Source organism: Schistocerca serialis, chromosome 9 (genome assembly GCF_023864345.2).
Source record: "Schistocerca serialis cubense isolate TAMUIC-IGC-003099 chromosome 9, iqSchSeri2.2, whole genome shotgun sequence".
Lineage (NCBI taxonomy): Eukaryota > Metazoa > Arthropoda > Insecta > Orthoptera > Acrididae > Schistocerca > Schistocerca serialis.
The window spans coordinates 46,708,338-46,732,627 of record NC_064646.1 but is presented as its reverse complement, the minus strand read 5'-3'; the positions used below and the strand labels follow the sequence as shown (position 1 = coordinate 46,732,627).

Here is a 24,290-nt window from a genome sequence, read left to right as displayed (position 1 = left end):
AACCATTTTTGAACAAAAATTGTACATGGGGTGCAAGTAAGGATCGAACCCGAGCCAGATGCTAAGCAGTCTCGTGCGCTATCATCTGCGCTGTGAGAACAGCTGACACTAATTGTATCTGGCGGGCCGCTTTAATCTGTGTGCGCAACGGCGTGATTGGTTAACTTCTACGATAATTAACTCGGAAACAGCGCTATCTATCCAGTTTTTTCGTAACAATTATTTGTCAGCAGAAGCTACCCCTCATCACCCTTACAAACTGTTCAGACTGTTTCTGCCCACCGTTTATCCTTTTAAGTGGTCTTACAGTGCGTGGCGGGTGAAGAGCACTTTTCACGTCGGTTCTATTCGCGGATCGTATGTAAGAAGAACGACACCGGCAAGCTTCCGCGTGAGCTCCAGTTTCTCTCATTTCGAGTGGTGTGACTAAACAATAATATCCAGAATGAGGTTTTCACTCTGCAGCGGTGTTTGCGCTGATATCAAATTTCCTGGCAGATTAAAACTGTGCGCCGGACCGAGACTCGAACTCGGTACCTTGGCCTTTCGCTGGCAAATGCCCTACAAACTGAGCTACCCAAGCAAGACTCACGACCCGTCCTCTCAGCTTCAGTTCTCCTACCTTGGATAGCTCAGTTCGTAGAGCACTTGCCCGCAAAAGGCAAAGGTCCCGACTTCGAGTCTCGGTCAGGCACATAGTTTCAATCTGCCAGGAAGTTCCATATCAGCGCATACTCCACTGCAGAATGAAAATCTCATTCTCGAAATATCCCACAGGTTGTGGCTAAGCCATGTCTCCGCAATATTCTTTCTTTCAGGAGTGCTAGTTCAGCAAGGTTCGCAGGAGAGCTTCTGTGAAGTGTGGATGGTAGGAGACGAGATACTGGCAGAACTGAAGCTGAGGACGGGTCGTGAGTCGTGCTTGGGTACCTCAGTTCGTTGAGCACTTGCCCGGGAAACAGAGTTCGAGTCTCGGTCCGGCACACAGTTTTAATCTGCCAGGAACTTTCATAAACAATAATATGTTCCCTGACCCTTCTTAGAATCTACGCTCTAGGATGAGATTTTCACTCTGCAGCGGAGTGTGCGTTGATATGAAACTTCCTGGCAGATTAAAACCGTGTGCCCGACCGAGACTCCAACTCGGGACCTTTGCCTTTCCGGGCAAGTGCTCTACCATCTGAGCTACCGAAGCACGACTCATGCCCGGTCTTCCAAACTTTACAGAAGCTCTCCTTGCAGGAGTTCGAGTCTCGGTCGGGCAGACAGTTTTAATCTGCCAGGAAGTTTCATACGCTCTAGGAATTGTCATAGTTAGCGTCTCCGTGATACAGAATAGAATGCCTCTCTTGCTGCTTCTTGTGGCATCGGTATTTGATGAGTATCTGCGTGACACTCTTGTACTTAGTAAGCCAGCCCATGAGGAATGGCGCCATTCTATATTAAATAATCTCTCTCTCTCTCTCTCTCTCTCTCTCTCTCACACACACACACACACACACACACACACACACACACCACTCCCATTAATCCTAATAGACAAGGGTACCAGTCTGAAGATCGGTGCCAAGTACCAGCCCAATCAATGTTCTGCAAGCTACTTCACCTGTAAGTAATTTTATTTCGTTAGTGTCTTTCTGCTGAATCTCAGTCTGGTATCTGCTTTTATATGGTAGGCATCCACTTGGTGTAATAGATGCCAGCTGATGTTGTGAGGGCCAGTCAAACGAAAACGGTACACCCGCCACAGCGGAACCATGGAACGGTTCAGTTCAAAGGTAATCACCACACGCATTACTCTGTTCACCCCACTGGGAGACGAGATAATCAGTTCCTGCTTCGCAGAACGCAGCAGGCCACTGACCGATTCACAACCGGACCCACTCTTGTACTTCTTCGTCCGACTGCAACCGACGTCTTCGCATGCTTCTCCAAAGATGTGAAAATCACACGGTGAAACATTCGGTCTGAAGGAGGACGTTGCAGATCATCCCAGCCAAGTCGCTGGAACGTAGCCTTGTCCGATTGCCAGTGCGAGAGCGAGCGTTGTCGTGCAACAGCATGATCCCCTCCAACAGCCTTCCCGGGCGATTGGACTTCACAGTGGGTGCAGTTTCTGCAAAGCGTCTTCACACCGCTGCACACTGATTGTCGTTCTACAGGGTGAGCACAAACTCTCGCCCTGACCATAAAAATTTATAACAGAATGACCGTTTGACATATTGTTACATGTGATGCCGTTACATAGGTTAGTGTTACTAGTTGCTGTGACCACCAATAGATGGCGCTAGTGCTCCACAACACCGACGCTGTCTGTTAGGTCACGTTAGTTGCTGGCGAAACGGCGTAGAAGCAGGAGAAAGCGCAATGTGTGTATTCAGCGTAAATTTCAGGCTTCTTATGGACGCAGCCATCCTGTCGTTAAATGAATAAAGCGATGGTATGGAAAGTTTAACGAAACAGGCAGCGTCAAGCATCACGTGAACTTCAAATACTGCAAGCAGGTGTGGTGAAGATTCTTCATGAAAGGCTTAGGTAGCATGATTACAAAGTGCAAATCGTGCAGGCCTTGCAACCGAATGATTTGCTGACACGTGCTGAATTTGCAACTGAGATTCGCAACAGGATTGATGGCGCTGACGATTACTTAAATCGCATATGCTTTACCGATGAATCCACCTTTCATGTCAGTGGAATGGTAAATAGGCATAATGTCCGTATATGGGGTTTAGAGTCTCCACATTCTGCTGTACAGTTACAGCGAGACAGCGAAAAAGTGAATGTTTGGTGCGGCCTCATGCATAACAATGTTTTTGGACAGTTTTTCTTTGCGGAAAAATCAATTAGCGCTAACAAATACTTAGGCGTTTTGCAACAGTTGATTGCCCCACAGTTAGAAGAATATTAATCATGGATAATTTTCCAGCAAGATGGAGCATCCCCCCTCCCTCCACTGCGCTTTGATAGTGCGTGATTTCCTGGATGAAACATTTTCGGATAGGTGGATTGGAAGGAACGGTCCGACACCCTGGCCACCCCGCTCTCCAGACATTACGCCGCTTGACTTTTTTTTCTGGGGTTATATCAAGGACAGAGTCTTCGTCACACCAGTTGCTGAAGTCGAAGAACTGAAGGCTAGGAGACAAGCTGCTGTGGGTACTGTGACAGGACACATGTTACGAAACACCTGGCGGGAACTGGAATACCGCCTCGATATTCTCCGAACTACCAATGGAGCACACGTTGAGGTTTACTAACGTAAGTGGTCTCAAAAAAAACTATTAACACTAACATATGTAACGGCATCGAATGTAAATTGTTATGTCAAACTGTTATTCTATAATAAATTGTTATAATCAGGGCAGGACTTTGTGCTCACCCTGTACATTCAGAAACTCTGCGAGTAGAGGAATCATTGTTTTCCAGGATAACTGCCGTCGGCACACTTGCAATCAGACAAAGGCTACGCTTCGGTGGTTTAGTTGCGAAACACAGTAAATCCATCGTTCAGCCCGGATCTTTCACCTTAAGCTTTTCAAATCTTTGGTGACCTGAAGAAAGAGATTCGTGGACGTCGCTTTCAGTACGATGAGGACGTGCAAGAGTGGATGTGGATGTGAATCTATCAGCGGCCATTCGCATTCTACGGAATAGGAATTGATCGTCTCGTCTCCCTGTGGAATAAATGACTCAACACGAGTGGCGATTACTTTTGTATAGAACCATTACACGGTCACGGTGTGGTGGGTGTTCGCTTTCCATTTGACTGCTTCTTATACATACGGAATATACACAAATGGAAGACAGTGCACATACCAAAGGAAAAGAAACAGACAGTATACCCATTATGAAATTACTAGTTAAAAGACTCTCACTTCTGTTACATAACTAAGAGTAACACTACTAACTGGTATGAAACTGAAATTAGTAGTAGTGAAGGAGAATGAAAGAGTGAGAGGTGTTGGTAGGGCTGTGAAAATGTTCAGTGCACCTCTAAAGGAAGCCATGTTCGAGACGACAGTGCGACCCACCGAGTGGACTTGCGCAGCGATTAGCACGCTGGACTCGCATCCGGGAGGACGATGGCTCAAATTCGCGTCTGGCTATCCTGATTCAGGTTTCCCGTGGTTTCCCTTAATCGCTTCCGGCAAATGACGGAATGGTTCCTTTGCAAGGGAAGGGCAAGATCAGTAACCTCCCCCATCCGCCCTTAATCCGAGCTTGTACCCCGCTTCTGATGACGGGACATTAAACACTAGACTTCGTTCGTGTCTTCCTAGTGCCATCTGTTGTACAATAATGCTCAAGCGTTTGGAGTCCTTACCAAGTAGACACGACGGATATGTCAAACGTTTTCAAATACAGTTGCTGGAGATTAGTTAAAGGGACATAAAAAAACAGAAACGTTTCATGGAGCAGACAGGGGTGCAAGACGTAATTACAGCTACAGGGTGTTTCAAAAATGACCGGTATATTTGAAACGGCAATAAAAACTAAACGAGCAGCGATAGAAATACACCGTTTGTTGCAATATGCTTGGGACAACAGTACATTTTCAGGCGGACAAACTTTCGAAATTACAGTAGTTACAATTTTCAACAACAGATGGCGCTGCAAGTGATGTGAAAGATATAGAAGACAATGCAGTCTGTGGGTGCGCCATTCTGTACGTCGTCTTTCTGCTGTAAGCGTGTGCTGTTCACAACGTGCAAGTGTGCTGTAGACAACATGGTTTATTCCTTAGAACAGAGGATTTTTCTGGTGTTGGAATTCCACCGCCTAGAACACAGTGTTGTTGCAACAAGACAAAGTTTTCAACGGAGGTTTAATGTAACCAAAGGACCGAAAAGCGATACAATAAAGGATCTGTTTGAAAAATTTCAACGGACTGGGAACGTGACGGATGAACGTGCTGGAAAGGTAGGGCGACCGCGTACGGCAACCGCAGAGGGCAACGCGCAGCTAGTGCAGCAGGTGATCCAACAGCGGCCTCGGGTTTCCGTTCGCCGTGTTGCAGCTGCGGTCCAAATGACGCCAACGTCCACGTATCGTCTCATGCGCCAGAGTTTACACCTCTATCCATACAAAATTCAAACGCGGCAACCCCTCAGCGCCGCTACCATTGCTGCACGAGAGACATTCGCTAACGATATAGTGCACAGGATTGATGACGGCCATATGCATGTGGGCAGCATTTGGTTTACTGAAGAAGCTTATTTTTACCTGAACGGCTTCGTCAATAAACAGAACTGGCGCATATGGGGAACCGAAAAGCCCCATGTGGCAGTCCCATCGCCCCTGCACCCTCAAAAAGTACTGGTCTGGGCCGCCATTTCTTCCAAAGGAATCATTGGCCCATTTTTCATATCTGAAACGATTACTGCATCACGCTATCTGGACATTCTTCGTGAATTTGTGGCGGTACAAACTGCCTTAGACGACACTGCGAACACCTCGTGGTTTATGCAAGATGGTGCCCGGGCACATCGCACGGCCGACGTCTTTAATTTCCTGAATGAATATTTCGATGATCGTGTGATTGCTTTGGGCTATCCGAAACATACAGGAGGCGGCGTGGATTGGCCTCCCTATTCGCCAGACATGAACCCCTGTGACTTCTTTCTGTGGGAACACTTGAAAGACCAGGTGTACCGCCAGAATCCAGAAACAATTGAACAGCTGAAGCGGTACATCTCATCTGCATGTGAAGCCATTCCGCCAGACACGTTGTCAAAGGTTTCGGGTAATTTCATTCAGAGACTACGCCATATTATTGCTACGCATGGTGGATATGTGGAAAATATCGTACTATAGAGTTTCCCAGACCGCAGCGCCATCTGTTGTTGAAAATTGTAACTACTGTAATTTCGAAGGTTTGTCCGCCTGAAAGTGTACTGTTGTCCCAAGCATATTGCAACAAACGGTGTATTTCTATCGCTGCTCGTTTAGTTTTTATTGCCGTTTCAAATATACCGGTCATTTTTGAAACACCCTGTATAATGAGAGCAACTGTGAGGTGGGAGGGAAATGTGGACAGGCGAATGGATGTTGCGATGGAATTAACCTGGCACACATAAGAAAAACATGAACTGTCCAAGTTTTCATTCATGTTGAGTGTTAGAAATACGCTGACGAACTAAAGTTGGTAGACGTGTTTCTACATCTGAAAGAGTGTATGTTCAAATTTCGCGCCAGTCGCATAAGGGTGGCGCTAGTAGAACGGCTACGAGGATGCGAATCATGTTTGCTTTACATGCCCGCTGTGACGGCCGTGAGAGTTAATTACCTCTGAGATCAGACGTGGTGAGCTGATACCAGCCAAGAATGCCTTTAAGGCGAGAAAGACGCCACTGTCAACGCGTCACGCAGTAGGGCTGCGAGAAGCTGTATACTCCTTCTGCAGTGCTGCAGAAACACTTGGCAGGACTGTAGCCGCTGTACACGATTTCTGGCAGCGGTTGGCACAAGAACAAGTAGACTGGGCTCCAGACGGCAACATGGCACTACCGACAAGGGAGACCATCGTATTCGGCTTGGGGCTCTGGCGCATCGTATACTGCATCTGCAGCAGCAGTCTGAGCAGCAGCTGGCACCGCAGTCAAACAAGGATCTCTCTTAAATCGACGACTTCAGGGACAGCTGCGAGCCAGACTCCCTGTAGTGTGCATTCCACTGACACCAAACTATCGCCATTTGGTACTGAAGTGGTGTCACAAGCGAGAGCTCATTAGAGGGCAGGGTGGGAATCTGTTGTGTTTTCTGACGGAAGCTAGTGATGGCCGTGTGTTGGTCAAAAGGAGGCCAGTTGCGGCCTGCTACCAGTTAGCCTCGGGTGCGATTTCGTGTGGCAGCCGGAGCAATCTGGTGGTTCTCCCGCACACCCTGACTGTAGAATTGTACGTCAGTCTGCTGACTCGACTTGTTGCGCTTCCATTCACGAACAGCATTTCAGGGGGGTTTTCCTGCAGGATAACGCTTGCCCCCATACCGCTGTCGTATTCAGAAATGTTCTACCGAGTGTCGACATATTGCCTTGGACTGCGTGATCACCAGATGTGTCCCCAATCGAGCACAAATGGGACACCATCGGACGACAACTACAGTGCCATCCACAAACAGCATTATCCGTCTCTCTACTGACCGACCAAATACTCGTACAACGGGCATGGAACTCAATGTCACAGACAGACATTCGTCACCTGTACAACAAACTACATGCCCATTTGCGTGCTTGCATTCACTCAACAATCCGGTGGTTGCACCAGTTATTAATGTACCAGAGTCTCACATTTACGTTACCTGCAATCCTGCTGTGGCGCTACAACGCAGTCCTTGCTATGAATTTTTTCGCTTACTTAACACATGAAACTGTTTGTATACGAGGTATTGTCTAGTGTAAATATGTATTGTAAATACTATGTTTAAATTATACGAGGCCTGTTCAGAAAGTAAGCTCCGATTGATTGCCAAATTGAAACCACAGTGAACATCAGAAATGTTTTACTTGTAACAATTAGCTACACCTTTCAGCTACTTCTCTACGTAGTCGCCGTTCTGACTTAGACTTTTGTCATAGCGTTGTACCAACTTTTCAATAGCCTCATCATAGAAGGCAGCCGCCAGTGCTTTCCGCCAATTCTCCACGCTGGCCTACACCTCGTTGTCTGTGTCAAAATGTTGTCTTCAAAGACAGCGGTTCATGTGACCAGAGATGAAACTCAGGGGGAGACAATTGCGGACTGTATTGTGGGTAATCTCACATTTCCATTTGAAAACGATGCAGGAGCATCTTCATTGCCCCTGCAGAATGCGGCTGAGAATTGTCTTGAAGAAGAAACAGCACGACAGTTATGTAATGTTAGCTGCATAGCTTCAGGCGAAATTTCTCACCAGGCCCTCGTACTTTGCGGCAGACACTATTTTCTAGACATCTTTACGCACTCACTGCGAGCTCAGAAATGAGAAGAGCGACGTGATGCTAACTGGGGTTATACTAGAGACACTACCCAACACATCTGTGCAAAGCTTTATCGGATTTTCATAGTCGTTCCCATTTCGCGACCGATCGGAGCTTACTTTCTGAACGCCCCTCGTATAATATTTAACACTGGCAAGTCAGGGCATATTTAGTTAACGTTGAAGTCAGAGAGATTGTTTAGTCGTGCCACTGGGCGCGGGAGCGCGCCAGCGGGCAGTAGTAGCAGTGACGATGTGTTCAGAGTAAGACGTACAGTCGAGTGCTGCTCGTCCTAGCTGTGTTACATCTAACGGCTAGTGTGTGGATCTAAGTACGACGGGAAAGGAATGGTCGGCATATCTGGAAGCATGGCCGGGCAAGTTATTATGGATTAATGGGCATAGCGCTGAACAAACGAGGACTTAAATGTGAAGCGCACTGTGGGCCCAAGTCGCAACAGTAAAAGCCCGCTGCCAGATTGTGTCGCTGCCGTGGACTGCCGTCGATCCACCGACAACAAGGGAAGTAAGATCTACGTAATTTTCGTAGAGGATAAAATTGTAAAATGCTTGCCAGTGACTGTCCTTTTCTTTGAAGTTGAACAATTAATAACAAGCACTTTATAATCGAAGTGTTGCAGCTACATTCCACCCGACAACAACACCAAGTAGGTTCCTTCCAAACCTCACCTTACTGAACCGAGTGTGTCACGCCATTATCAAGAGAAAATATGTTAATTATCAAATTATTTGCATACACGGTGAAGAGTAAATTTCAGACTGGTTATCGTAGTTAATTGTTGCACTTAATAAACTTACGCCAACCGTAGTAACTTAATGATAGACTGCAGTAATAAATTTGATTATTAAGATTTATTTCAATGCATATTCAGCTGAAGTTAGTTCAAGGATATTTCATGAAACTATAAAGCTTACTCCACCTGACAATCCCCCAATTAATCAATTATTATCATTCAAAAGATAGTTAATCAATTATTGGCAATATATTTCATTATCAGTAGATTAAACTGTGCAAAGTACATAATTTTAAAGACAGAATGACAGTCTATTATTCAAAATGTCGACAGATGATTATCTGTGTTGTCAGCATTGCACTTAGCTGACAAATTATGAACAAAATAATTATCAAAATACTTATTGAAAGTTAACCATTAATGTTTAAGTGTAGTTAGATTGTTATGACATTGTTTTATATGACTACTGAGCCTGACACAGCACTTACGTAAAAGTTTCCGTTCCACCTGCTGCGCTACAAACAGGTAAACTTTATTTTTGACACAATTATTCACGTACTTAACAGTACTGTCGCTCATCAGTTGAGCTGGCGACCTATTTTTAATTGCTTTTACAACTTAATCATTTCTTTCGGCAAAATTTCCACTGGCAAAATTTATTTCCAAATTATTTCCATTATTTCATTTACCGATCGTTATTGAATGAAATTACTCGTTCGATAACGATCAAGTTAAACCGTCTCCTGTTTCCCGCGGAATAATCATTATTTACTTCGGATTCGGATGCCTTATCCCGACGCGGGTCAAAATTCATAATTCACGGTCATTGTCAACTTGTAATTTCGCAAATCCCGGGAAGCAGGGGGGTGTTATAAGCTGCCATCACTTAAATATTTTCCTAGGCATACGTATTTCCAAAATTTCATTACTCTACATTAATTAGATTAAAGGTTGCGTTTTTTTCTGTCAGTGTACAATAACGCTCAAGCGTCTGGGGTGCTTATCAAGTAGACATGATGGCAGATATCAGACGGTATCAGATACACGTACCTATAACAGTTCGGATTACCGCATAAGTTTTTCCTATCATTCTTGATGTCTTGATGTGTGGCTGTGAAACAGGCTTTTGATGCGGAAACCACTCACTGAGGGTTGTTCTTGGGTGGGGTTTGGGACGGCCAGGGGAAGGGGGGGGGGAGGGGGGGGGGAAGAAAACATACATTTTGAAGACTGATAGAAAAGACACAAAAATAAAGAAATGATCCAGGGGACATACAGGAATGCAAGGCTTAATTGCAACTATAATGACAACAACTGTTCTGGGAAATGGTACATGGAGCACGGAAGTAGTTTGGCGAATTCTAAGAAGTAAGTAAAGGCGGATATACAGTCTTGGACTGTGCGGCTGGCCCCGGCGGAGGTTCGAGTCCTCCCTCGGGCATGGGTGTGTGTGTTTGACCTTAGGATAATTTAGGTTAAATAGTGTTAAGCTTAGGGACTGATGACCTTAGCAGTTAAGTCCCATAAGATTTCACACACATCTGAACATTTTGACAGGCTGATACAACAGCCTGATGGATGTTATCGGAAAATTATCCTTGTTCACATGACAACAGAATGAACTGCCCCAGTTTTGATTCCTGTTGAGTGTTACAAACAAACCCTGCAGATAAGTGATGCTCTCATCGCCAGGTAAAATTCACTCTGTAGCAGGAGGCAACACTGGCCAAAACTGCTGGACATTTCATTGACAATTGTGACCAGGAAGAACCATTCCAGAAAATCCTAATCGAATGAAATATGACCTGATTCTACTTATTTTATCCTAAAGTTCTTTTGGTCCATTACTCTTTTCCTTCTCTGCATTTAGTTGTGATAGCCACTTCTTTTCTGAACTTGTATGAAGTGCTGTCGTGTGCGATGCCATTGCCCCTGCCAGGTAGTCCACCTTCCCGCGACTACTGCGTGTTAGCGTAGCTACGTCTAGGCGAGGCCAAGAGCGGCAGGAACTTCGGCGGTCGTCCACAGCGTTCGCCAGCGACGGCTGCACTATTTGGTCGCGGTTCATCACGTGCACGAATCCGACAACACGGTAACATCACCAGACTTGAGGAGCCAACAAGCAGGGTGCACATTACCACCAGAAGCAACAGCCAGTCGCACGAATTCAGGGTACTAACCCGCGCAGCTTTATATCTCGCAGGCCAGCGAGTAAGCGCCAGAGTTCATCACCCAGCGGAGCCGGCAGTTCGACGTGAGGTCTGAGCGTGGTGGCTTCCGCGAGGGCGCGCGAGAGATCGTACTGGCGCCACTTCTGCGAGCACTCCATCGACTGTGGCCCTCGTCGTATCGTCTTTGCTACGTTACGTGTGTACCCTCTGGAGCTGTGTGGTGGCGAGTGATGCGTCCGACATGGAGTTGAGCGCGTGTGACTGAGCAATCGGCGTGCTGCCGATTACAGCGAGTTAGGAACCGTTGACCTTGGTTCAAATGGCTCTGAGCACCATGGGACTTAACATCTGAGGTCATCAGTCCCCTAGAACTTAGAACTACTTAAACCTAACTGACCTAAGCACATCACACACATCCATGCCCGAGGCAGGATTCGAACCTGCGACCGTAGCGGTCACGCGGTTCCAAACTCAAGCGCCCAGAACCGCACGGCCACACCGGCCTGCAATGAGCACTGCACTTAAAGATTGTTAATTCTGCCCGGTGAGAGTCAGCCAGGAATCTAGTTTCTTTATATCTTTCGGTGACGCCTTCGCGGTTGTGTGTCTCGATCTGGAGGTTTCTATATGCGCAAAACTAGTATTGTGCAATGTTCATCTTTTACTAGAAATCATCGATTGTTATTATTGAGTATTTGATACAACTGATTGTAATTTCTGTTTGTTGTGTACCTCATGGTCCTCCCTGGGTCGAGTTATTGGTTTTGGCCTGTTGTGTGCACTCACACTGAAGCTACGAGCGTGTGGTTCATGCGTGCGTGCGTGCTCGTATTTGCACATTCTCTTACTCTGTGCTGAAGGGCCGATCTGGCTACAGTTGTGTAGTGTAACTGGCCATCTACCAGTTGATGCGTATCCTAATTACAGTGATTATTAGTCCCTAAGAGGCCCCAATAAATGTAAACCACGATTTTTTAAATCTTGTTTGAATTATTATGTAATTATTCTTTTCAGTGACCTTGTACATTGCTTCTTGTTAATGCTGGGAAGGTTAACTTGCAATGTTATGAACGGGCCGGTCCCACACTGAAGTTTTGCTAGATGAATTTTCAATTGTCCGGTTTAAGTGTCACTGTGTATGTTAACTTTTATCAAACTACTTTTGCTGCTTCTTGTTTGTTATATGTTGACAGCCTTGCATCGGCAGCGGTTGACGCGTTCCTGTTGCTGTTGTGCTGGTCCGGGGCAGGGACGCGTTTCCCTTCTGTGTAATGAAGTAACAAGTGCTATCGACAGGGGATGTCAAATTGATTCCATATTTTTAGATTTCCAGAAGGCTTTCGATACCGTTCCTCATAAGCGTCTTCTAAGCAAACTGTGTGCCTACGGAGTATCGCCTCAGTTGTGCGACTATATTCGTGATTTCCTGTCAGAAAGGTCACAGTTCCTAGTAATAGACGGAAAGTCATCGAGTAAAACAGAAGTAATATCCGGCGTTCCCCATGGAAGTGTCATAGGCCCTTTGTTGTTCCTGATCTATATTAACGACATAGGAGACAATCTGAGTAGCCGTCTTAGATTGTTTGCAGATGATGCTGTCATTTACCGTCTTGTAAAGTCATCGCATGACCAAAATGATTTAGATAAATATCTGTATGGTGCGAAAAGTGGCAATTGACCCTGAATAAAGAAAAGTGCGAAGTTATTCACATGAGTACTAAAAGAAATTTCGATTACGCGATAAGTCACACAAATCTGAGGGTTGTAAATTCAACTAAATACTTAGCCATTACAATTACATATAACCTAAACTGGAACGATCACATAGATAATATTGTGGGTACAGCAAACCAAAGACTGCGATTCATTGGCAGAACACTTAGAAGGTGCAATAGGTCTACCAAAGAGACTGCTTACACTATACTTGTCCGCCCTATTCTGGAGTATTGCTGTGGGGTGTGGGATGCGCGTCAGGTGGGACTGACGGATGACATTAGAAAAGTACAAAGAAGGGCAGCTCGTTTTGTACTATCGCTAAATAGGGCAGATAGTGCCACAGACGTGATACGTGAATTGGAGTGGCAATCATTAAAACAAAGGAGTTTTCCGTTGCGACGGGATCTTATCATGAAATTTCAATCACCAGTTTTCTCCTCCGATTGCGAAAACATTCTGTTGGCACCCAACTACATAGGAAGAAATGACCATCACGATAAAATAAATCAGGGCTCGCACAGAAATATTTAAGTGCTCGTTTTTCCCGCGTGCCGTTCGAGAGTAGAACGGTAGAGAGACAGCATGAAGGTGGTTCACTGAACCCCTTGTCAGGCACTTTATTGTGAATAGCAGAGTAATCGCGTGGATGTAGATGTTTGGGCGGCCCTGCCATCGTCGCACGAGGCCTAAGTGTTTGCTGGTCACCCGCGGTTCTGCGGACCTCCAGTTACAGCCTCGAGTTGAGCAGCTTGTTGTTATTCTTTTGATATCGGGTGACGGCGCGGAATATCGCCGGATTAGTAAGTAATTGATTCAGTATTTCTGTTATTGTAGGCCCCTGGTGCGCGTGTAATGAAACCCTTTGGGCAAAGTGAGCACTGAGTTTCTTGTTTTCTTTAAAAAATTAAGGGTTTAATTTTCATTATCATTTTAATTGTATTTTAGTGACCCGTTAGTTTATATAAATACGTTATTTATGTGGAACAGGCTTGTGGCCAGTCAGTGAAGTAGTACTGTTGCTTCGTTTTTAATGTGGGCGGCCTCTGGGCAGATTGGCCGTATCTTGTCTCTATGACAGCAGAATAACCGGTGGAGATGTATGCCTTTTGATGTGTTTTATTTAATGTTTGTTCAACTTACATCCGAGTCCTATTGTGAGATTAGCCACAGCTGTCATCTAGTTGCGGGGAACGACAAAAGACAAATCGAGTCGGGCCACCCTTCCATGTGTATTCCTTAAATTAATCCCGATCCTTATTGTTGGTACCAAGTTCGTTTTCAGCAGATGCCAGAGTTCATCACGACTTCATCATCACGACTTCATCATCACGACTTCATCATCACGACTTCATCATCACGACTTCATCATCACGACTTCATCATCACGACTTCATCATCACGACTTCATCATCACGACTTCATCATCACGACTTCATCATCACGACTTCATCATCACGACTTCATCATCACGACTTCATCATCACGACTTCATCATCACGACTTCATCATCACGACTTCATCATCACGACTTCATCATCACGACTTCATCATCACGACTTCATCATCACGACTTCATCATCACGACTTCATCATGAGGAGTTCATCATGAGGAGTTCATCATGAGGAGTTCATCATGAGGAGTTCATCATGAGGAGTTCATCATGAGGAGTTCATCATGAGGAGTTCATCATGAGGAGTTCATCATGAGGAGTTCATCATGAGGAGTTCATCATGAGGAGTTCATCATGAGGAGTTCATCATGAGGAGTTCATCATGAGGAGTTCATCATGAGGAGTTCATCATGAGGAGTTCATCATGAGGAGTTCATCATGAGGAGTTCATCATGAGGAGTTCATCATGAGGAGTTCATCATGAGGAGTTCATCATGAGGAGTTCATCATGAGGAGTTCATCATGAGGAGTTCATCATCAGGAGTTCATCATAAGAAGTTCATCATCAGCTACGCAGTCCGAAATTCGCGCTCAGCAGCAGTCTGTGGAGAGCACCTAGCAGACTAGTGTCAGCTCACTCCAGAGGGCTGTTTATTTATGGAAGTGACTGTCTTGTTTTGGGACTTGGCTCGCAGCCTGGACAGAGTCATACATGTGTCTAATCTCAACTGTATGCTATGATTATACGTGTGTTCCAATAAACAAGTGTTCAATTACATTGTACTAATTACTTTGTGTAGTGGTGTTCGGGACCCATTCATAACTGAGGTGACCGCCCACGTGCAGTAGCGCAATCGGATTTTCAAAGAGCGACACATCACGTACCTACTCTGTGGAACTGAAAGTTGGACTCTGGGTAAGTTGGAAGTGAATCGATTGGAACCTGCTGATATCTACATAAGCTGGAAAATGACAAGAACGAGGTGGATCGAAAGAAAAACCAACACTGAGCTCTTAGCGGATTTCAGCGAAAAGGGAAAATTATTGAAAGAAATGGAATAGAGAGTTTGGTTGGGTTGTTTGGGGGAGAAGACCAAACAGCGAGGTCACCGGTCTCATCGAATTAGGGAAGGATGTCGCCCGTGCCCCTTTTCAAAGGAACCATCCCGGCATTTGCCTGGAGCGATTTAGGGAAATCACGGAAAACCTAAATCAGGATGGCCGGACGCGGGATTGAACCGTCGTCCTCCCGAATGCGAGTCCAGTGTGCTAGCCACTGCACCACCTCGCTCGGTAATGGTTCAAAACGGCTCTGAGCACTATGGGACTTAACTGCTGTGGTCATCAGTCCCCTAGAACTTAGAACTACTTAAACCTAACTAACCTAAGGACATCACATACATCCATGCCCGAGGCAGGATTCGAACCTGCGACCGTAGCGGTCACGCGGTTCCAGACTGTAGCGCCTAGAACCGCACGGCCACTCCGGCCGGCGCTCGGTAATGGAAAAGAGAAAAATAGTACTTATTGGATATGTCACCGGAAATCACACCTTCATCATTAACGTTCTTGACAATAAAGTGCTGTCGATCCCAAGAAATTCCGATGTCTCTCTGGAAAACCAACTGGTTTCAACCTCTCAAGAAACTACTGGGTAATTCTAGACGGAATTAGTGCCAGCCATGGCAAAAGTGCGGATTCACTGTACACTGTCCAGTCTCATTAATGTGATCACCTGTCAGAAGCCTGGATAACCAGCTTTTGCAGCGCGAAACACTGCAGAACATGCGGGTCGAGAGTCAGCGGGTTTCTGGAAAGCAGTGGCAGGGTTGCGGAGCCACCGCAGCCGCAGGGCCGTCACCGGCGGCGGTAGGTTTCTCGCTTGAGGGTCTTACGGCGCGAACAGGCCGACCGTGGTGGTCCCACAGATTCTCGACTGAGTTTATATCCAGGGAGTTGAGGGTGGCCAGCGGAGTGCAGTAAACTCATGCTGGTGTCCTTCGAACCACGCACTTGCACTGTGAGCTGTATGGTTCTTTGCACTGAACTGCCAGTTCAAGTGGTTCAAATGGCTCTAAGCACTACGGGACTTAACATCTGAGGTCATCAGTCCCCTAGAACTTAGAACTACTTAAGGAAATCACACACATCCGTGCCCGAGGCAGGATTCGAACCTGCGACCGAAGCAGCCGTGTCGTTCCGGACTGAAGCGCCTAGAACCGCTCGACCACAGCAACCGGCGTACTGCTAGTAAATGCTATCCTTCGGAGGAGAAACAAACTACATGTAGGGATTGACGTGGTCCTAAGGATAGATGCATACATGTTTTTATCCGTTATGTCTTTCAGAAAGATGAGATCACGCAGAGAATGCCACGGAAACATCCCCCAGACTATAACGCTCTGTTCTCCGGCTTTCACCCTTCCGACGATTGTTGCAGCGCGTACTTCTGCCAGTACCTCGTCTTCTACCTTCCAAACGTAACAGAAGCTTCTGTAAAGTTTGGAAGGTAGGAGACGAGGTACTGGCAGAAGTAAAGCTGTGAAGACGGGGTGTGAGTCGTGCTTGGGTAGCTCAGTTGGTAAAGCACTTGCCCGCGAAAGGCAAAGGTCCCGAGTTCGAGTCTCGGTCCGGCACACAGTTTTAATCTGCCAGGAAGTTTCATATCAAATGGTTCAAATGGCTCTGAGCACTATGGGACTCAACTGCTGTGGTCATAAGTCCCCTAGAACTTAGAACTACTTAAACCTAACTAACCTAAGGACATCACACACATCCATGCCCGAGGCAGGATTCGAACCTGCGACCGTCGCGGTCGGGCGGTTCCAGACTGTAGCGCCATTAACCGCTCGGCCACTTCGGCCGGCAGTTTCATATCAGCGCACACTCCGCTGCATAATGAAAATCTCATTCTCCAAAGTTGGTGTTACTCTCTGTTGCCAGGCTGGGCCCTGCTGTTCAATTTCATACGAGATATTGGCAGGGCTTTTCTAGCAGTACCTCTTCACCGTGTACCGTGCTACTGCAGAGGCGTGGCGCGGCGCGGCTACTCACGTGGCCGTTGTCGTCCAGCTGGTTGTTGGTGAGCTTGAGCTTGTCGAAGCTGACCACCTGCTTCATCCACTGTGCGCCGGACGCTGGGCTGTCCGGGTGGACGTGGATCCTGGGCGGCGACACCGGGTCCGCCTTGCCCGCCACCACCCAGCTCGAACTGCCAACACACACACAAGCACAGCTCACTGTCTCGAGGATCACTACCACTTCTGTGGCCCCGTTCATTCACGTAGGTTGGAACTCAAATAGTGGCAACACTGCTGTGGAGACACAATGCAATGGAATCTACTATTGTCGCTGATAGCACACGTTGTTGACATACCTACCTTACCTCCGAGCAAATGGACTCGCCCGACCCACGTCACCGGCGTGCGCGCAGTCGAGGGAAACACAGTCACTCGCGAGCGAGCGGTCTAACGTTAACGGTGTCACTATGTTTTCGAAACAGGAACAACGGAGTTCGATCAAGACTGATTGTCCCAGAGGTCATAGAGCACGACAGTGTCATTAAGGGCTTCAGGAGGCGTGCGGGGATTCGGCATTGCCGTACAGAACAGTGGCACGTTGAGTAAAAGCCTTCAACGAAGGGCCGGCCGTTGTGGCCGAGCGGTTCTAGGCGCTTCAGTCCGGAACCGCGCTGCTGTTACGGTCGCAGGTTCGAATCCTGCCTCGGGCATGGGTGTGTGTGATGTCCTTAGGTTAGCTAGGTTTAAGTAGTCCTAAGTGTGGCCAACGGGCTTGCCGCAGTGGTAACACCGGTTCCCGTCAGATCACCGAAGTTAAGCGCTGTCGGGCTGGGCTAGCACTTTGATGGGTGACCATCCGGTCTGCCGAGCGCTGTTGGCAAGCGGGGAGCACTCAGCCCTCGTGAGGCAAACTGAGGAGCTGCTTGACTGAGAAGTAGCGGCTCCGGTCTCGTTAACTGACATACGGCCGGCAGAGCGGTGTGCTGACTACATGCCCCTCCATATCCGCATCCAGTGACGCCTATGGCCTGAGGATGACACGGCGGCCGGTCGGTACCGTTGGACCTTCAAGGCTGTTCGGGAGGAGTTTAGTTTAGTTTTTAGTCCTAAGTCCACGGGACTGATGACCTCAGATGTTAAGTCCCATAGTGCTTAGAACCATTTGAACCTTCAACGAAGGTCGGCTAACTGTGGCGGACATGTATCGGGCAGGTCGTCCTAGCGTCTCTGAAGAAGTAGTGCATGCTATTGTCGCTTTAGTGGGCAGTGATCCACGCCATACGATTCGTCAGCTCGCCCACAAAACCGGACGACTGTGCTTCGCATCCTGAAGGAACGCCTGGGTATGCGAAAATTTGCATCACGGTGGGTTCCGCATGACTTGGAAATGCAGAAATGGATGCGTTACGACGCTGCTCAGACGCACTTGGAAAGCTATGTGCGCGAAGGAGAGGCTTTCGTACGCCTTATCGTAACTCTGAATGACACATGGGCCACATCGCACGAGTCAGAATTAAAACGCCAGGCCAACGAATGGCGTCATTATGGATTGCCGCGAAAGTAGAAAGTGCGTCAGAGCCCCCGTATGGTGAAAGTTATGGTGATTCTCGTGTACGACTATGATGGTGTTATCCTAACGCATTACGTTCCTCCACGGCGGACCGTCAATGCTCAGTATTACTGTCCGTTTTTGGAGCATCACATGCGAGCAGCTTTGCGAAAGAAGCGGCGACACTTTCTGCGCAACCCACCCATCATTTTGCACGACAACGCGCGGGCGCATACAGCGCAAGCTGTGGCTGCTCTGTTCGGTCGATGGGACTGGGAAGTATTGTACCATCCACCATACTCCCCGGACTTAAGTCCTTGTGACTTTGATTTCATCCCGAAGATGAAGGAACCACTTCGTGGCATTCGCTTCAGAACTGTTCCAGAGATTCGACAGGCAGTAAACCGCTCCATTCGCACCATCAACAGAACAGGTTGTGCTAACGGTATACTACGCCTTCCAAGTCGCTGGCAACGGGTTCTACACAACGCTGGTGACTACTTTGAAGGACAGTAACAGGTGCAAACATGTAACTCTTTTGTATCGGTTGTGAATAAATAGTTGCCACTATTTAAGTTCCAACCCTCGTATTTAGCAATATTACGATGCGGCTACGGACGTTCTTGACAAATGTTTAATGCGTCATTACACAGAAACACCGAGCGAGTTTATACACGAAAACCCCCTGGTACAGCAGTTTAATTTATACACTTGTAATCCAATATGGCGTCTGCTCTGTTAGCTTCTGTCAGCTAAGCAGTGCATAGGACACAAGACGTCATGCAAACGTCACTGTGTCGTCATGTGCATTATGCTGGAGAAATTAATCCATACGGCACTAATGTCAAAGCTTCTGTTGAAAACACATTTATCGTCTTCGCCAGATCGCAGCCAAATTATCACCTATCAATGTAATCTAGACAGATCACTCTGTAAATATAAAATATAATCTTTGTTCACCAAGTAGCTACCTGTCATAAAACATTCGTTGGCTTCACCAACTCACACCCAGATAAGCACATTCCAGTCTCACGAAGGGATATGCTACACATCAGCGTACCACCGCAGACTTCATTACTCAATGCAGTTAACACAGGGCGTTCGGAAATTTCCGTTATAAGCTTCTAGAACTTGTAGAGAGGAGCGAGTACATAATATTTTCTACAGAAACTCATGTCTGGAAACGTACTGTTTCCTGTGCTACAGTCGTTCGAAAACGTGTTTGCTACGTAGGTGTGCACAGGGTAATCACGGCAGGTGGAACTTATGTCGTATCAGTTTCAGTCATCTGACTTGTGTCCTACATCTCTCACCTGGTTCGAGTCTCATTCACGTGACAGAGAGTGTTAAAGCAATATGGCTGAGGACACGTATGCAGAATACTTCGACATGATCCATCTACATGGCGAAGCTCACGGTAATGGAAGAAATGTTTGTCGGATTCATCAAGATCGTTATCCACAACGTCCGACTTCATCGGAGATCCTTTTCGCCGCAGTTACGCAACGGCTTCGAGAAATGGTGTACCATCACCGTCAGGAGACGTGAGTGCGTTGCTCTAAGGAAACGGCGCAAACTCGAATTGGAATTGTTTGTGAAAACTAATTAAGTTTCCTTTCTCTTTCTTTGGTTATAAATGAGTGGAACTAATGTACTGGGTCACGAATTACACTACTGGCCATTAAAATTGCTACACCACGAAGATGACGTGCTACAGACAAAAAATTTACCCGACAGGAAGAAGATCCTGTGATATGCAAATTATTAGCTTTTCAGAGCATTCACACAACGTTGGCGCCGGTGGCGACACCTACAACGTGCTGACATGAGAAAAGTTTCCAACCGGTTTCTCATACACAAACAGCAGTAGACCGGCGTTGACTGGTGAAATGTTGTTGTGATGCCTCGTGTAAGGAGGAGAAATGCGTACCATCACGTTTCCGACTTTGATAAACGCATTGTAGCATTGTAGCCTATCGCGATTGCGGTTTATCGTACCGCGACATTGCTGCTCGCGTTGGTCGAGATCCAATGACTGTTAGCAGAATGTGGAATCGGTGGGTTCAGGAGGGTAATGCAGAACGCCGTGCTGCATCCCAACGGCCTCGTATCACTAGATGTCGAGATGACACGCATCTTATCCGCATGGCTGTAACGGATCGTGCAGCCACGTCTCGATCCCTGAGTCAACAGATGGGGACGTTTGCACGAACAGTTCGACGACGTTTGGAGCAGCATGGACTATCAGCTCGGAGACCGTGGCTGCGGTTACCCTTGACGCTGCATTACAGACAGGAGCGCCTGCGATGGTGTACTCAACGACGAACCTGGATGCACGAATGGCTAAACGTCATTTTTTCGGATGAATCCAGGTTCTGTTTACAGCATCACGATGGTCGCATCCGTGTTTGGCGACATCGCGGTGAACGCACATTGGAAGCATGTATTCGTCATCGCCATACTGGTGTATCACCCGGCGTGACGGTAAGGGGTGCCATTGGTTACACTTCTCGGTCACCTCTTGTTCGCATTGACGGCACTTCGGACAGCGGACGTTACACTTCAGATGTGTTACGACCCGTGGCCGTACCGTTCATTCGATCCCTGCGAAACGCTACATTTCAGCAGGATAACGCACGACCGCATGTTGCAGGTCCTGTACGGGACTTTCTGGATACAGAAAATGTTCGACTGCTGCCCTGGCCAGGACTTTCTCCAGATCCCTCACCAACTGAAAACGTCTGGTGAATGGTGGCCGAGCTGCTGGCTCGTCACAATACGCCAGTCACTACTCTTGATGAACTGTGGTATCGTGTTGAAGCTGCATGGGCAGCTGTACCTGTACACGCCATCCGAGCTCTGTTTGACTCAATGCCCAGGCGTATCAAGGCCGTTATTACGGGCAGAGGTGGTTGTTATGGGTACTGATTTCTCAGGGTCTATGCACCAAAATTGCGTGAAAATGTAATCACATGTCAGTTCTAGTATAATATATATATGTCTAATGAATACCCGTTTATCACCTGCATTTCTTCTTGGTGTAGCAATTTTATTGGTCAGTAGTGTATAAATTATTTGCAAAAGTGGTCGCGTTACCAACATGTTTTCAAATGGTTGTGGCACGGAAACGATACGTTTCCGGACATGGGTTCCTATTCAAAATATTATGTACTTACTACTACACTACTACAAGTCCTAGAAGTTTGTAACGGGAATTCCCGAGCACCCTGTGTAGCACTGAATCAGCATTGAAACAAGTATTGCCAGTCTTCTGTTTTACCTGCAGAAACACAATGTATCCAGTGCTATCATTTTCGAGGAGCAGAGAGAGTAGACGTCTTAGTGGATTACAACTTCCCGAAGTTAAAGTGCCGTGTATGATGTCCTTCGTATCTAAACTTGCTTACTACGAAAATATGCCGTTTCTATGCCATGGCACGTTACTTCAAAAAAAAAAAAAAAAAAAAAGCCGGAAAGTTTTCGGTAGGCTACCATTTTTGGAGAATCATGTATCGTAATTTATCTTCAATATTAGGGAACAGAGCCCGATCGTCTGTATGTGGCATAGTATGCAATTTGTTATTAGACTGGAGTTGAATTATGATACTGTGTCCGCCGTCTTAAAATTGCTGTGACTTACATGTTAAATAGAGGTGGTAATGAGGAACAGCCGCGTCGTACCCCACAAGTTATTGTCTAGATTCAGGAAATTCTGCATCACCTACGTTAATTGACTACATACTGTGTGTTAATTGATATCAGACGCCATATTTTTATCTCTGAAAACTCCAACTGCTCTGTGTTCCAAACTATATTCATTTCCACGTGTCGGCGAAAATAGATCTGAAGTCGTAATAAATGCATTCGATGTTTTAATTGCGTTATTTCTTTGTCCACCAAAAAAATGTAAATTTTTCTTGTGCGCTGAAATGTACTTTGCATTTCGCGACTACATCCTCGAGAGGAATTTAATATGGATTCAAAATTTTCTTCGCGTTGGATTCACTTCATAAACTTTTATTTTCTGTGCTGACGTGGGTTTTCAGCGCTTCTCCAACACACCCCAGTGGAGACAGCAAGCTCACCTGTGGAAGGCGTATCGGTAGCGCTTGTCGTCGACCGGCACGAAGTCCATCATGAGCATGTAGTCGGCGGAGGGGTCCAGCCCGAACAGCCGCACCTGGAACGTCGGGAACATCCGCCTGCAACACACACACACGCACATAAACAACATGCTACGGTTTGGCCGTCTCTCATTCTCCTTCGCTTATGCAAACGACGGCATCTTTATTAGTCCACGGTATTGTACTTGCTTAGTGTGGACGCAGCGGTTTGGCTGTCTCTCATTCTCCTTCGTTTATGCAAACGACGGCATCTTTATTAGTCCACGGTATTGTACTTGCTTAGTGTGGACGCAGTGATAAGGCATACAAAATTTTAGAGTTCTGAGGAGAAATAAAAACAAAAACTTTTTCATGTGTGAAAGATGTCATAGGTTTCCCCGGTAACGCTCCACCAAGATTTTGACGCTTGGTATGTTTATGCAAACGACGGCATCTTTATTAGTCCACGGTATTGTACTTGCTTAGTGTGGACGCAGTGATAAGGCATACAAAATTTTAGAGTTCTGAGGAGAAATAAAAACAAAAACTTTTTCATGTGTTAAAGATGTCATAGGTTCCCCCGGTAACGCTCCACCAAGATTTTGACGCTTGGTATGTTCAGAGACGGTGCAGCCATTTCTCTCTGAGGACGGGGGGGGGGGAGAGGGGAGGGGGGAATGAAGTGTTTGGTGTACGAGCGACAGGAAGACACTCCAGATGAGCGGACTGGTCCTTTCGGTGAAGCTGCAGAGATTACTGGTGCAATATCTTGTTGTTTTGAGCGTGTTAGACAATCATTAGCACGCAGGTCCCAGTTGTACATTAAATGTCGTGTGACCAGGGCCTCCCGTCGGGTAGACCGTTCGGCGGGTGCAAGCCTTACGATTTGACGCCACTTCGGCGACCTGCGCGTCGATGGGGATGAAATGATGATGATTAGGACAACACAACACCCAGTCCCTGAGCGGAGAAAATCTCCGACCCAGTAGGGAATCGAACCCGGGACCTTAGGATTGACATTCTGTCGCGCTGACCACTCAGCTATCGGCGGTGGACAGTTGTACATTAATCTAAGCGTACAGTTTCAGCAACGTCTCTGAAACAGTATTCATCACATTGAAGTTTAACCGCCTCTCTGAACACCACTAAAATTTTTGACAGGTGTCGAAGCACAAATATTTCGATGCATTTCGCTTGAAATTTGATAAAGGGATTGAGTCATAGTGAATTTTATAAAGAACCAGATTTTAGCAATCAAAGACGACGACGACGTCTTTCGAAGAAGACTGTTGAGACTTGTCGGTACAACGCAAAATCATGTGGACTCTTTGAACGTTAAAGCTAAAGAACCTGGCTTGCAGGCACGTATCGAAAGTATTGTCTTCGAGACAGAAAGTACTTCTAATACTCAAATTCTGGTAGCAGATAGAAATTAAATTCGATAATCAAGCTTCGTTAGCGAAAAGTTCATCTGAAAAGAATGAGCACGGATTCAAGATGAACCACTACAGAGAAACATAAGTTGCAAATATGACATACAGATAAACAAATACACTCCTGGAAATGGAAAAAAGAACACATTGACACCGGTGTGTCAGACCCACCATACTTGCTCCGGACACTGCGAGA

At 46.6% G+C, this 24,290-nt stretch overlaps 1 protein-coding gene and 1 pseudogene across 1 annotated transcript in view; one reads left to right on the top strand and one right to left on the bottom strand.

The window, feature by feature from the left end:
* The window catches only part of LOC126418830 (T-box transcription factor TBX1), a 246,917-nt gene that overhangs the window by 173,446 nt on the left and 49,181 nt on the right, over window positions 1-24,290 (bottom strand). Inside the window, exons 3-4 of the mRNA XM_050085809.1 lie at window positions 22,644-22,760; window positions 17,044-17,200 (exon numbers count right to left, since the gene is read on the bottom strand). Coding sequence (XP_049941766.1) covers window positions 17,044-17,200; window positions 22,644-22,760 — 274 coding nt within the window. The remainder of the gene's footprint in view (window positions 1-17,043; window positions 17,201-22,643; window positions 22,761-24,290) is intronic.
* Window positions 17,772-17,889, top strand: LOC126420317 (5S ribosomal RNA; annotated as a pseudogene).